This window comes from Sceloporus occidentalis, unplaced genomic scaffold (genome assembly GCF_023333645.1).
Source record: "Sceloporus occidentalis isolate IW3139 unplaced genomic scaffold, rSceOcc1.0.p SCAF_4, whole genome shotgun sequence".
NCBI classification, from domain to species: Eukaryota; Metazoa; Chordata; class Lepidosauria; order Squamata; family Phrynosomatidae; genus Sceloporus; species Sceloporus occidentalis.
The window spans coordinates 40,869,187-40,883,122 of record NW_028316984.1 but is presented as its reverse complement, the minus strand read 5'-3'; the positions used below and the strand labels follow the sequence as shown (position 1 = coordinate 40,883,122).

General features: G+C 40.4%; 1 protein-coding gene across 1 annotated transcript in view; it reads left to right on the top strand.

Annotated features, from left to right (window-relative positions):
• Positions 1–1,642: 1,642 nt before the first annotated feature.
• XIRP2 (xin actin binding repeat containing 2) overlaps positions 1,643–13,936 on the top strand; it is a 59,041-nt gene continuing 46,747 nt past the window's right edge. The window contains exon 1 of the mRNA XM_089519817.1: positions 1,643–1,803. Within this exon, the coding sequence (XP_089375943.1) occupies positions 1,747–1,803 (57 nt within the window). The 5' untranslated portion in view covers positions 1,643–1,746. The remainder of the gene's footprint in view (positions 1,804–13,936) is intronic.

Genomic DNA, 13,936 nt, shown 5'->3' with positions numbered 1-13,936 from the left:
GAAGGTTTTATCACAGAAGTACAGACAAAATAATTAACATTTAATGAGTGAAGTATGGAGGACAACCTGTTTTATATTTCAAGTCAGCCTGTGATGGATGGATGGGAAGTCAGATGGAAGCATGACATCCACTGTTTCTTAATTTGTATTTATTGTAGAGTAACATTTTGAGATGACTTGCCTTGTCAGTGTGTCAGGTATTTGTTGGTCAGTATAATTGGTGAAACACAATTTTGGATACTGCACTGAATTGAAGAGAGACATTTAAAAAAAGTCCTGGATACTAATTGCCCTCTTGCCTATAGACTCTCACATTGGCCCTAATTCCCATTAACAGAGCTTCAGTTTTTTAGACGACATCTTCCAGAATCCCCCAAGTCTAAAATAATAACTTTTCTACTCAAAGATTCTGAAACTGAATTTTCTTCTAGTGAAGGTCCTTGAGATTCTGAGCAGAAAGACATGCTACTCTCCCCACCTCATATGCACGCGCGCACGCACACACGCACACACACATTCAGAGAGAGGGAAACTGAATATGTCTGCCTGTGTATGTGCCTTCAAGTTGCCTATCAACTTACGGCAACCCCATAGGGTTTTCTATGGCAAGGAATACCCAGAGATAGTTTTATTCACTCTCTTCCTCTGAAATATAGCCTACAGCACTCTGGTATTCATTGGTGGTCTCCCATCCAAGTGCTAACCAGGACTGATCTTGCTTAGCTTCCAAGATCAGACATTATCTGATGCTTTAGGGTTTTTAATTACATATTAATCAAATTTTAGTTAAATAAAAATGGAACTCTACTCTTCCATCTTAAAACAGTGACAGATTATATCATGCTAAATTGCCCAAGAAATCATGCCAATGAAGTGAGATACCAGACATAGAATCCTAGAGTTGGAAGAGACCACAAGGGTCATTCAATCCAACCCCTTTGCCATGCAGGAACTCACAATCAAAGCAACCCCAACAGATGGCCATCCAGCCTCTGTTTCAAAACCTCCAAAGAAGGAGACTCCACTGCACTCTGTTCCACTGTCAAACAGCTCATACTGTCAGAGGTTCTTCCTAATGTTTTTGTGGAATCTCTTTTCCCATAGCTTGAATTCAAAAAGTAAAGACACATTAGAGCACCTAATACAGGAATGGGAATCCTGTGGAGGGACTACAATTCCCGTCATTCCTCGCTATTGGTTATGCTGGCTAGGGCTGCTGAACCTGCATTTCAACAACACCTGCAGAGCAACCCAGTTCCCTTCCCTGTACCCCAGAAACAGGGAATCAGCTACCTTCAGTAAGTCCTATATACTTAATAGTAATTACACTGAAGAGCCAGCATGGTGTAGTGGTTTGAGCATTGGCTATGACCCTGGAGATCAGGGTTCAATTCACCACTTAGCTATGGAAACCCAGTGGGTGACCTTGGGCAAATCACACACTTCGCTCCAGAAAACCCCATGATAGGCTTACGTTAGGGTCACTGTATGTCAGAAGTGACTTGAAGGCACAGAACAACAGAATTACACTGAATGTATGCAACATACTTCGTAAAATCATGGGTAATGGTGGGACAAAGAAGAGGGGAGAATGCTATTTGTAGTTGAAATAACTTTGTTTATATCTTGTTCTTCTTTTCAGCTTCTGCTGGTGCTCCAAAATCTGCAAGTGGGCTTTCAGTAGGGACAAAACAGAGTGATAAGCTTCCACTGGAGTTCCAGGAGGTTGTGTCACTGAAGGAAAGGATGGCTTTGTATCAGGCAGCTGTATCCAAAGCAGAGATCAGCAACTCCTCTACTAACGTAAGAGATCGCCATTTTCAGAGTCTTACAGTATGTTACCATTCTTTGTCTTAGAGCAGCTTTCTCCAGCCCTCCAGATCCAAATCTAGATGAGGGTTATGAGCAGGTTGTAGTTCAAAATATCTGGTGTTCACCAGCTTGAGAAAGTCTGCCCTATCCATTTCTACTATCTATTCTATATCCTCCAACATTACAGGGAGAAACACTGGGACACATATGGCCAAGCAACATCAGAGTGTGGTCAAGATGTTAAAAGTTACTAATGAGGTAGGATGTAGAAGCTGGGAGCAATTTGCTTTTATCTAAGCCTTATCAAGTGCAAACTATTTTTGCACTTTGACCTCAGTTTGAAATAAACTGAGGACAAAGGGGGAAAGCAAGTTAGGACATTTTAAAAGCCAATGAAAAAGTGGGATGAGAGAGGATAGATGGCAACGATCTCTGCCAAATTGTGACAGTTATAGCATATGCTTTTGAAGAAATAGTTAGCAACCAATACATTTATTATTTTCCAGTGTGCCTTTCATTTATGAGGCCTGTGATAAGAAGGCACCATCTCTATGACTTGTCCTAGGCAGACCTTTCACACAACAAAGATGCTGAACAGGTCCACCAGCAGTTATAACCTGCTTGCTTGACTTACCAAAATGATTCTGTTGGGACAAAGTGATTTCAAGATGGCCATAGCCTACCTCCAGAGTTCTGTTCCTTTCACCCATCAAAAATGAAAGAAAATAAAAGAAGGATAGAGCTCTCAGATAATCTAAGCTATGATGAATCTGTTGGTTAGACTTAGTGGACCCAAAGGAATACATGAAAGGAACTACAGACTGGATGTAGCTAGAAATACAAGAAAGTTAGGCCCTGCTAAGGGATAACTAATGTGATTAGGAGCTGAACTCCTGAGACTTGCTCTAAAGGTGTAACTAATTCCTGGAGAGTGCTGGAAAATAAATTGCTCTCTGCAAAGATAATAATGTGGGTCACAAGGATCACTGCTGTGCACCTACTTGGGTGCCTATTTTCTCCTCAGAACTGCTGACTTCCCTTTCTGTCAATGGGAACTTCTGTTCTGAAATTAATCTTTATTTAGCTGCACATGAGAATTCATGCCCAACATAAACACCGACAACACGTTTGCCATCCTTTGCACTATCAAATATTAGGCAAATGCTAAAAGACAAAAATGTCAGACAGGCATCAAAAATATCAAAACAATGGATGGTATGATTCAATGGGAGTCATTGATCATCGTGGAAAAGCGATGATCATCGCAGAAAAGCGGGATAAAAATAAATCTATTATTATTATTATTATTATTATTATTATTATTATTATCCAAATTAGAGACATTTCAAAGGCTATGTGCAATAGGGATGTAATTCTTTTCCAGGTTTCTTCTTGAAGGTAGCAATAAGTAATTCCAACAGTTTCCTTCATTCTGTGAGAAAGTCTTCAAAAATCTCCCAGTTTTCAAAGGCTATTCACAATTCAGTATTTATTCTGCACAAAATGTGCACATGGTTGTTTTATGGAGAAAATAAGTTTCTACCCATTTTCTGCATGAAATAAATATTTTCATGTAGAAATGTTAATTCCTGCACAGAAAATGCTGTTTTTGTGTGCAAATAAACCATGTAACAAATTCCCAACCACGGTTTTTTTTTTCTGTGTATAAAACAACCATTTCTGTGCAGGAATTAATATTTCTGTGTTGAAACATTATTTTCCACACCAAAAATGGTGTTTCCTGTGCAAAGAATTTTGTGCAGAATAAGTACCAAACTGCAAAGGTCTCATCAGTCCAGAATTCCTCCCAACAGGGCTTCCAAAAATCCATATTTTGAAATATTCTTTCCATTCCTAGTGTACAAATTAAACCCATACAATTGGAAAGTAGACCAACCCTTATACAGAACGCTGAAATGAACATTAAGTCTTTATTTTCTCCTTGTAAGTGAATGCTTGCCATTCACTCCATTGAGGGACTTGCAGACATTTCTGTGATGAAATTAAAGCATGCAATGAACCCTGACCCTGAATGGCCAAGGCTCAGGGGCAATCCGGTGGGGACGCATTGTAAGATATCTTGCGCTATGCAGCCACTTTTCCCACAAACATCAGCTATTATTGCTCTATTTATAATGTACCACTCTTCTGGGTTGGGTGCGCTGCATTAACATGAATATTGCAAACAATTACAGTGCTTTGCAGTTTAAATCAAGAACAGTTTAAATCAAGGACAGCAAAAAAAAAAAAAAAAAAAAAAAAAAAAAAATGGAATAAAATAATGTATTCCACAACTGAATATAACACATAAATACATTTTCAAAGTTCAATTCACCTTTGTTAAGGTTTCTTCATCTATTGAATCTGACCAGTGCAGACTAACACCAACTAGGATTAAGATTAAGATTCATAGATGATGTTTGACCGTCATAACAGGCATTTTGCAAGCAAGTTCATAAGGTTTTTCTTTAACAAAAACACCACTTGAGTACAAGCAAACACTAAAGTTATAATAACATATATAAATAATATATGGATGATATGTGGCAGTCAGAATAGTTGTTCTGCAAAGAAGTTCATTGGTTTTTTTAAAATATATATTTAAGTACAAATAAACACAAAGGCTATAACAACATAACTAAATATAACTGTATCATGATGATACTTGGCAGTCAAAATGGCAAAGATTTTCATAGGGTTTTTTAGAAAGGAAATTTTGAGTATAAAGAAGAAAAAGAACGTAATCTAAACAGAGCTAATGTTAATAGTAGTGCACTAATGGTTCCAAATAATATGTCAGCATTTTAAAAATTATGCAGGAATCTGAAAAATAGAGGGCACAAGTGATAATAATGTTACAGCTGGTCTTTGGAAAGATTTGTTTTTTGTACCATGGTAGCCAGCTTCTTTTCTTCCTGCTGCTGTAGGCACAAAATCTGTTAGAATTGGCTTAGTCAACAAAGAAATGAGGTCTATTTACAATGCTGTCACTTGATAAGCCAGTTAAAGTAATAAGGAAACTTGCAGGCTTCTGTAGCTGTATTGCAGCACATTTTTAGTAATACTACTGCTACTACTAATACTAATAATATGCTTACTTGTTTCTTTGCAACTTAATTGATTTGAGGAATTTTAAATCACTGCAATACAGCTACAGCTGTCTTTGGCTATAAGAAAAACAACAGGAATTTTCCACGATCATGAGAATAATTAGTCATTTGTAATGAAGATGGATGCTTGAGTCCAGGAAAAGATAGAAGCAGCAGCAGACTTGATGCCTGCTGTTGGGTTTGTGGTTCTCTTGACTGCCTCATGGGGATGCACATGGGAATTCACTAAAAGATTTATTGATGGCCGATGACTTATATAGCTTTAAAGGAAGCTGGATGGATTCATGGAAGATGGGACTTTTAATAGTTGCTAGCCCTGATGGCTATATAATCTCCCTCCAGAAGCAGGGGAAAGATATGATGCTGAGATTCTGCATTAAAAGACATAACATAAATTTCCTCTATGTTAGAACTATGGAGTTTATCACACACCTTCAGTTCTGCTATGCCCCCATTGCCCCAACATCACCAATCTGCGACAGGAGCCTCCTGGTTATTAAAGAAAGGGCCCTTTTCCTAACAATTACGAGAACGCTCCCATGACAAAAATGGAAGTGTTCCACTTTAATAGTGACAGGCACAATACCACCAGGAGGCTCCCATCACAGATTGGTGACGTTGGGGCAACGGGAACATAGCGGAACTGAAAGTGTGTGATAAACCCCTGTGAAACATCTTCCCCATCTCTTTCTACACAACTCACTTTTCTGCTTCAGTGCCCCTCTCCACAGCCATGTAGTGGCTGGAAAAGAGCAATTGACATCTGAGAATCACCTAGCTATCTGGCTATGTACTGGCCAGTGGAGGGCAGCCGAGAAATGACTAGTTATGTGATGTAGCCAGATGCAAAATGATGGCATAAGAAATTATCACATAAGGGTAGAAAACTGGAGTTAAAACAGGATAGTAGCATCTGTGGCTGAACCTTATCAGACAACATCATTACTGACCTGTAGTCCACCTGTGGCTAGGACACACCTTTTCATTGTTGAGCAAAGCCCATCAATAGCTACCAATCATGCTGCTGTAGCATTAGCCCTCCCATTCGATAAGATCCCAGCTGCAATTCTGGGATTGGACAGTCATCTGGTCTCAGTCTCACCCTCTCTTCCTCTCCCCCTCCCCTTTGCTAGTCCTAAGCAAGCTGGTTTTCTGCTTTTCATACTTAATTATTTTTTCTTTCCCTTCCCACTAAATCAAATTGATATAGTTAAGGGCTTTCATGGCCAGAATCCATAGTTTTTTTGTGGGTTTTTTGAGCTGTGTGGTCATGTTCTAAAAGAGTTTGTTTCTGATGTTTCACCTGGCATCCATGCACAGATGCAGACAAAACATCAGGAATAAACTCTTCTAGAACATGACCACATAGCCCAAAAAACCCACAAAAACTATCAAATTGACATAGTTGCTAATTTGTGTTAAAAAGAGAAACAAAAACGCAAAAGACATGCTGAGTACAGCAATAGGGCAGGAAAGTGGGGTTAAGGAGCAGTCTTGGAAAGAGAGTGTGAGACCATCCATGGCTGCAACAGCCCCAGTCCCACAACTGAATAAATGTACGATAAGTAGGACTGCTCCCAAACCAGTATGTATATGTTTCTTTTCATTAATATGATCACAGTGAGAACAGAGCTCATGTGATAAAGTCCGCAATCTTCCTAAAATTCCAGAGGATCTCAGAAGGTCCTGAAAGATTCCTTTGTCCTTAGGCATCTGGTTATAGTAAAATAACTATGCAATTGTCAACTGCCCCCACCTCCACTGGCCACTACATGACCATGGAATAGGTGGCCGCAGGAGGAAGGTGAGAAGATCTGGAGTTCTGGTCATAGCATGAAGCAGCAAGGAAGTTCTGACCACAACTACCCAAAAGAACAAGATAATGAAAACAAACATGATGAAGAAGAGACATACGCAGGTGTAAATTGGACCTAAGTCTGAATATGTTACTAACAAGTTGTCAACTAGTGTCAGTGTATATCAGTTGCTGGGGAGCATGAGTGAGAGACAGTTGTTGCACTCCTGTGGTTGGACACTATGGAAACAGAATGCAGGATTATATAATAAATAAATAAATAAATAAATAAATAAATAAATAAATAAAAGTTTATTTATATTTCCCGCCTCTCCCTGCAGATCGAGGTGGGATTACATCCAATAAAAAATACAATACTATTACAAATACAATCAATAAAATACCAAATTACATAGGATCATAGCAGCATAGCAATCATAGTCAAGGAAGTGGAGCATTTTATTTAATAGGTCTACTTCAAAATGTATCCTCTTATATTCTTGTTTCTTGTACAGATACATTTGTACAGTGTTTGGTGTTACCTATGTTGTCACCATAAAGCACTATGTTACATAGCTACCCTAGCTGATCTGTGTGTAAACACATGCTGCAATCTGCTCAAAGTTAGGCCACATGACATGGAGTCCTCTCTAGTTTGCCTAAAAGAGTATTTTTGGCAGGATACAGATCGCCCCTTTGGGGCGGCCTGCACCCGCCCCTTTCCCCGACGGATCAGGGCCTGAGCTGCCACAGTGGCAGCCCCAGAGTCCCCAATTTGTTGCTTTTCCAGGCCTCTGGGAAGCGGCAAAACGCCACTTCCCCGTGGCCTGGAAAGGGGTGTCCTTGGGGCTTCATGCCCAAGGACACCCCGACAGCGGCAGGGAGACAGAGAAAGGGGCTGCTCAGCCCCTTTCTCTTCAGTATCGCTGGCACCACAAGCACTCTTCAGCAGCACCAGGACGTAACAGCTGCGCCACACTGTGCCATTTGGACGTGATGCAGCCAGTACATCAAAATGGTGGCACCCGTGTGTACAGGGTGCCGCCATTTTGATGCCCCGTCATGCGCTAAAGGTGAGGCCGGTATGGACACTGCATCCTCAGCCAACCCCTAGCATGTGACGCGGGCGCACTATCTGCCAGTATGTACAGCGCCTTTGTTTCTAATGAAAAAGGGATTCTGGAGGCTGCAGCTTTGAAGGAAGAGCTAGAAAAAGACTGCTTAATCTCCCCCCCCCCCCCCGGCCATTTCCCCATGGAAAGTTCCACATCCCAGGGGTTTTTTTATCCCAGAAGCTGTACATCCACATATGTTTCCCCCATGGGAAAAAATGCTGCTTAGGACAAATCAGTTTGCATTGGGGAAAAGAAGTGAGTGGTAAAGACAAGGACATTTCCCCCCCTCTCCAGCTTCCATGACTGCAGTAAATAACCCATGTCCTATATAATTATTGCCAATGTGTTTCTTTGGTTAGTCTACTTTTTTCATGTTAATCTTTGGGTTTTTTTTTAAAAAATGAATGTTTTTTTAAATGATTATAGCATCTACAGTTAACATGAAAAGTAAAGAATAGAAAATGAGAAGTCACCTTCAGCTGGGTTTATGCAACTTAACTTTATGCATGTCTGCAACCATGAATTGCTGTCACTGGTTTTTGCCTAGTTTAAGACATGAAGCAAACTTGAACAGGAGAGGGTCGTGAGGAGAGGGTTCCTTAATTCCTTGGTGCCATTTTTCTCTCACAGTATCTCCTCTCCCCAGTTGTTTGCTTCCTAGCACACACATATTCAGATATTTCAACTTAGGACTTAGAATCTTGGACTTTTTTTCTTAAAAGAAAGCTGCCGTTGAGTACCATTATGTACTAATGCCAAAACAGACTCTATATAAAGTGCTTTCTGCACTGCATTTATAAAATAAATAAATGATGTGCATCTCGATCTTTCACTACATCCCTGTGAGAAATGTCAGCGTACTTGAACTCTTCCAGAACAGTTAAGGAGCAGCTATCTATATGGCTGACAACAAAAGTTACGAAACCCTGAAGGGCAAACATTTCTTTTGTCCCTGTGTCTACAATTTTTTTAAAAAAATGAATAAAAATTCAGTAAGAAATGTTACTCTCTCATTTTCAGGTTTCTCAAGTATGGTTTTGGTCCTACTCTGAGTTAAACATTCAGCTACAGCCATCCCCTCCTATTGACTGTCAGTTGGAGAGCAGGGGTGGGATGAGGAGACACCAGAGACAAAAACAATCTTGAGTGCTACTCCAGACATTGCACTCTCCACCAAGAGGCATATTGGGAAGGAATGACTGCATCTGAAAGTTGAAGTGCCACTTGCATAACAACACAAATCCCTCCAAATCCCATCTTTTCTCTGCTGCAGTCTCCTTCCCAGGTTGACCATTTCCTGGTCAGTAGAGAGTAGAGGAGAGGCAGAGAAGAGCCCAGCTTTTTCTAGTGCATTCAGTTAAAGGAATATAGCTGGATGCTTTTCTGCCTCACTTCACCCCTCCACTATCCAGAAAATGGGCACGTTGCAGTGGATGCAGAAGAAAAAAGATGGGTTTGGGAAATGGTTGGACAAGAGACATATCATAGTTATGTATGTATGTTGTGTCTCTTGATCCAGGATTTCAGTAAGAGAATATAGTAGCAACCTGCAAGCTCTCTTCAATGGATGAACTATATCAAGAATTCTAATCACTTGTGCATTATAAATTAACTGAATAGTGAATGTTCTGTGCCCTTTAAGGACTCTAAACTTCACCACACCTAATGTTTAAATCAGTTCTACTTTTGCTCAAGCAGGATATTTGAAAGGACAGTGGATATTTGTAGTAGTTGCCTGTTAGATAAGTAACATTTATTGGAGAGCTTAAAGAGTGTTGAACAAAAATTGCCCACTACAAATCACTGAAAATTCATTGCTTGTGCCAGGCATGCATGAAACGGCCGCTTGGTAATATAACTGGCTATTCACATTTGTTCTGCAAAAACATAGATCTTCAAACAGGATTTCATGTCTTCTCCAAGGCTGTTTTGTTAAGACATGCCTAGTTGATCCTCCTCAGATATATGTAGTTGCTATCAAAAATTACTTGGGCATTGCAAGAAAATGATGTTCTCTGCAGACTTGATAGCTGCTTTAGTGTTTTTAGAAATCTGTCAGATCCTGGTAGATTTGACAGTTTTGCACACTGGGTTGAAAACTGACAACACCATTGTAAAAGAGGCAACACCCCTGGTCTAGTAAGAGGGCACAGCACATTGACATCCCTTGATAGTTCTGAAAATAAGAGATACTTTTACAGAGACTATGGAGATTACTGCACTACACTCTTACAGTGCTGCTGTTCCACTTTAACTGTTCTGGCTGCCTCCTGTTGCATTCTGGAATTGCAATTTATGAAGGAGCATTTAGAATTCTCAAAGCTCTTAGGAGTCACTGAAGTACAAACCCAAGAATACAATAGGAGGCAGCCAGAGCTGTAAAAGCAGAATAGCAGCACTGTAACAGTGTAGTGTGGTAATCTACTATATGAAAAATTTGCTTACAAGTTTGCTAAAATCAGTAGGAAACCAAAGTTAGTTTCAGTAACAGGGAAAGAGTTCTAATGACTATTGAGTGAAATGAATATGGTGTGGAGGTTAGAAATATTGCAACCCAATGGGAAATGTATCAGGGGTTGACACACAATTTCATAACTGCCACCTCAACAAGTCATGGTAGCAGTGCAGGATGAAAGCTATTAGTATAGACTATAAAACATGGCTGGAATTCTGCTTATACGTTTATCTGATGTCATTTCTAGCCCAATCTGGGCACAATCAGAATGGAATGGGATGGAATGGGTGTTATCACATGGATTTTGCCACTAATGCCACCAGGAGTCCCCAAACCATTCCCCAGTCATGCTTGGGATGCTGATTTTGAAGAATGGAAAGTTTCCATTCTTCAAAATTGTTGGCCACAGCACAACTGGGGAATGGCTTGGGGACTCCTAGTGGCATCGGTGGCAAAATCCATGTGATAACACCCATTCTCCCCTGTTCCATTCTATTCCGATCCCAGTCCATTCCCCAGATCAGGGTGGAAATGACGTCTGATAAATTTATTACGGTAGTTACATATGGGTAACTAAGCAGAGCATCCTGGCCCAACTCCCCTAAACCTACTTCAGGCAGCTCCAGATGAAGGAGGTCTGTTAGCTGGTGATTCTGACACTAGGAAGAGGATGTTTACACCCCATGTCCCATCAGCCTGGAAGGCTGTAACAAGGCATTGTGTCAGGGTTCCTGCTTCTGATTGTTACAGCCTTGCTCACTGGCTGAAGGGGAGGTTGAAACAGCCTCGGTTCACCAATTGAATGGGGCTCCTTCCCCCAATCTGATGGTTGCCTGGTAAAGTAGGTCTGGCAAGGTATTTACAATTGTGGCAATAGTGCCCCAGTCATGAGTATGTAATGTTTCTGAAAACAGATCCAATTAGAAATTTGTAATTCAAGGTTACATATCTCTAACTGCAACACTAAATTCCAGCCCATATTTTTTTTTTAAACACCCTTTAAAGAATGAACTGAGAAAATAGTGAATCTGTGTGGAAAGGTTCTACAAGCAAATAGGAAATGTTTACTATATCTTTATTCAGAAAGGGTTTTTATATAATGCATGTCAGTCATAACTAGTAAAGGGATGCAAGAGTATCTAAATCCATAGGACATGGCAGTTCCCACTGCTTGTAGTAGGGGAACTCCATAAATCTTTTATTTGCATGTTTTTGGGGCAGTCAGTCCAGTTGTATTCCTCTAATGATATTTCCTTGCAATATGTAAAGCATTAGGAACTAGATTTGCTTTCTGTTCTGTGTTATATTTGGTTGCTGATAGGGTGGCTGTTATGATCCAGTGTGTGGACAATGTCACATATGAAACATAAGAAGTTGCCTTACATCCAGTCTGATCATTGGTCCATCTAGCTCAGTAGTGACTACTCTGACTGGAGCTCCCTGGGATTAGGGACAGGGTATACCATGATAACACTGCTCTGGGTTTTGTCTGAACTTTACATTTGGTCCCCAAGGTGCTGAAAGTTCTTTGGAAGGGGATAGGGCTCAGCATTTTTGATTTCTGTTGTTGTGTGCCTTCAAGTTGTTTCTGACTTATGATGACCCCAAGGCAAACCTATCACAGGATTTTCTTTCTTTCTTTCTTTCTTTCTTTCTTTCTTTTTGGCACAATTTGTTCAGAACAGGTTTGCCTATGCCTCCCTCTGAGACTGAGAAAGAGTAATTTGCCCAAGTGGGTTTCCATAGCTGAGCAGGGATTTGAACCTTGGCCTCCAGAGTCATAGTCCAAAGTTCACATCACTTCATCAGGCTGGTTCTCACAGTTTGGATAGATTCTTTAAAATACACAGTAAAATCCAACACAAATTGACCACCCCATTGTTTCTGAAACTGAACCTAAGTCCTTCTGCATGCATAAGATGCACTCCACTGTTGAGCAGTGAGGAGATATCTTATGAAATGTGAGAGATTACAGAAGAGGGTGCATGAAAAAAGGCATCACTGTGCAGCATGGCACAGGCACCCTCCTTGTATGTCATACTGCTCATACAGCTGTTAAATATGCATGCCCATGTACAAATACACCATACCAAAAAATGACCCTGTTGCCCCTCTTTTTGGAGGAAATAGCATGTTTCATCATAAAATCAATATGTTTTTGAGGCTGTTTTGTGAGGCAATTACCTAGGCTTGGAGCTGCAAAATCTTTTAAGTAAATTCATACCTGTTCAAAACATGTTTTTATCCCACAAAATCCCACTACGCACTCTGCAAATATATTTCCTGGCATTTCTGGAGAATAAAATGCACAATGGAGATTTGCAGTGTGTATGTATTCATCAATTTTTCACAGCTTTAATATACACGAATGCTCGATGCAAATGTACAGATTGATCAAGCTGGCAGTAGAAGAACAAAATATAGGCTTTGCCCACCCACACTTTGATATTATTAAACAACACAGTAATGCATATATAAGAAATAAATGGAAACAAGTATATAACAGAAACAAGTTACTGTACATGCAAAAGATTTTTTTCCCCCTGAAGAAAAACAGTTTCCGTAGGAGGTTATTTTGATCAGAGGAGCAATGAATGGAGAGAGTTCCCATAAGGCTTTTTTCTACTCTCGTTCCCACTCATACACCCAAATGGTAAAATATATGTTCTCCTGGCTTTGGAACTTCATGGATAAGGAAATAGTTTGGGAAGAGTTTAGAAAAGAAAAATGGATAGCAGGGAAAGAGTTGTGATGACTTCCCCTCCAAGCAAGTGGACCCCAGCTAAAGCCTCCTTTGTAAAGAAATACAACCTGTTGGGACTGCATTACATGCCTTTGTGTGTAATGCATAGTTTGCCCCAGGCTGTGTCTTTTACACACAACTCAAATTCAGAGGCGGGGGGAGGAGCTTTGGATCGTAATGATTATGGATGGATACTTTATTGCAAATTACAAACATCATTAAATGAGGCAGAGGCAGGGCAGATGCACATTCCTGTCACCTTCTTTTCTTTGAAAACAAAACAGCAAAACACTTCTTTGATATTTTCTGTCTGAAAAAGAGCAGATGGGAATCCCCCAAAGAGCGAATCCGAATGGCTGCACAATAATGGATCACTAGATGCAGCATCCACTTTTCCACTTGCTTCCAGAGATGAGGTAGGGAAACGAACACAGTCGCCATCATTCATATAAATGCTTTATCGCTTCCAGATGTTTATGTAGCAGCTATCTGCTCATCCAAACAAAATTTTGGACTGAGAACAGTTTGCTACCAAACACATAGGCTCAGATCTCCATGGGAGATGTAACTATGGCAATATAGCTACAATCCATCTTGCAATTCAACTTCCTAAAATCTACCTTAAAAGGCAGGCATCCACACCAGCTGAAGGTGTTCTGAGATGTTGGAGAGCAAGGCACTGAAGGATGGCACATCCAGTCCCTTCTTGCTCCTCAGGGTCCTCTTGCAACTGCCTGTCACATTGTGGGATGCTGGGAGAACAGAGTTGGATGCATCATTCTTCAGATTCCAAATTACCAGCACCACACAACTCCTTCAGTTGGTGAAGCAACCTGGCTTTTAAGTTGGGTCTGAGGCAACATTTACGACCATGTCAATGGTGCCATGATCATATATATGAATATC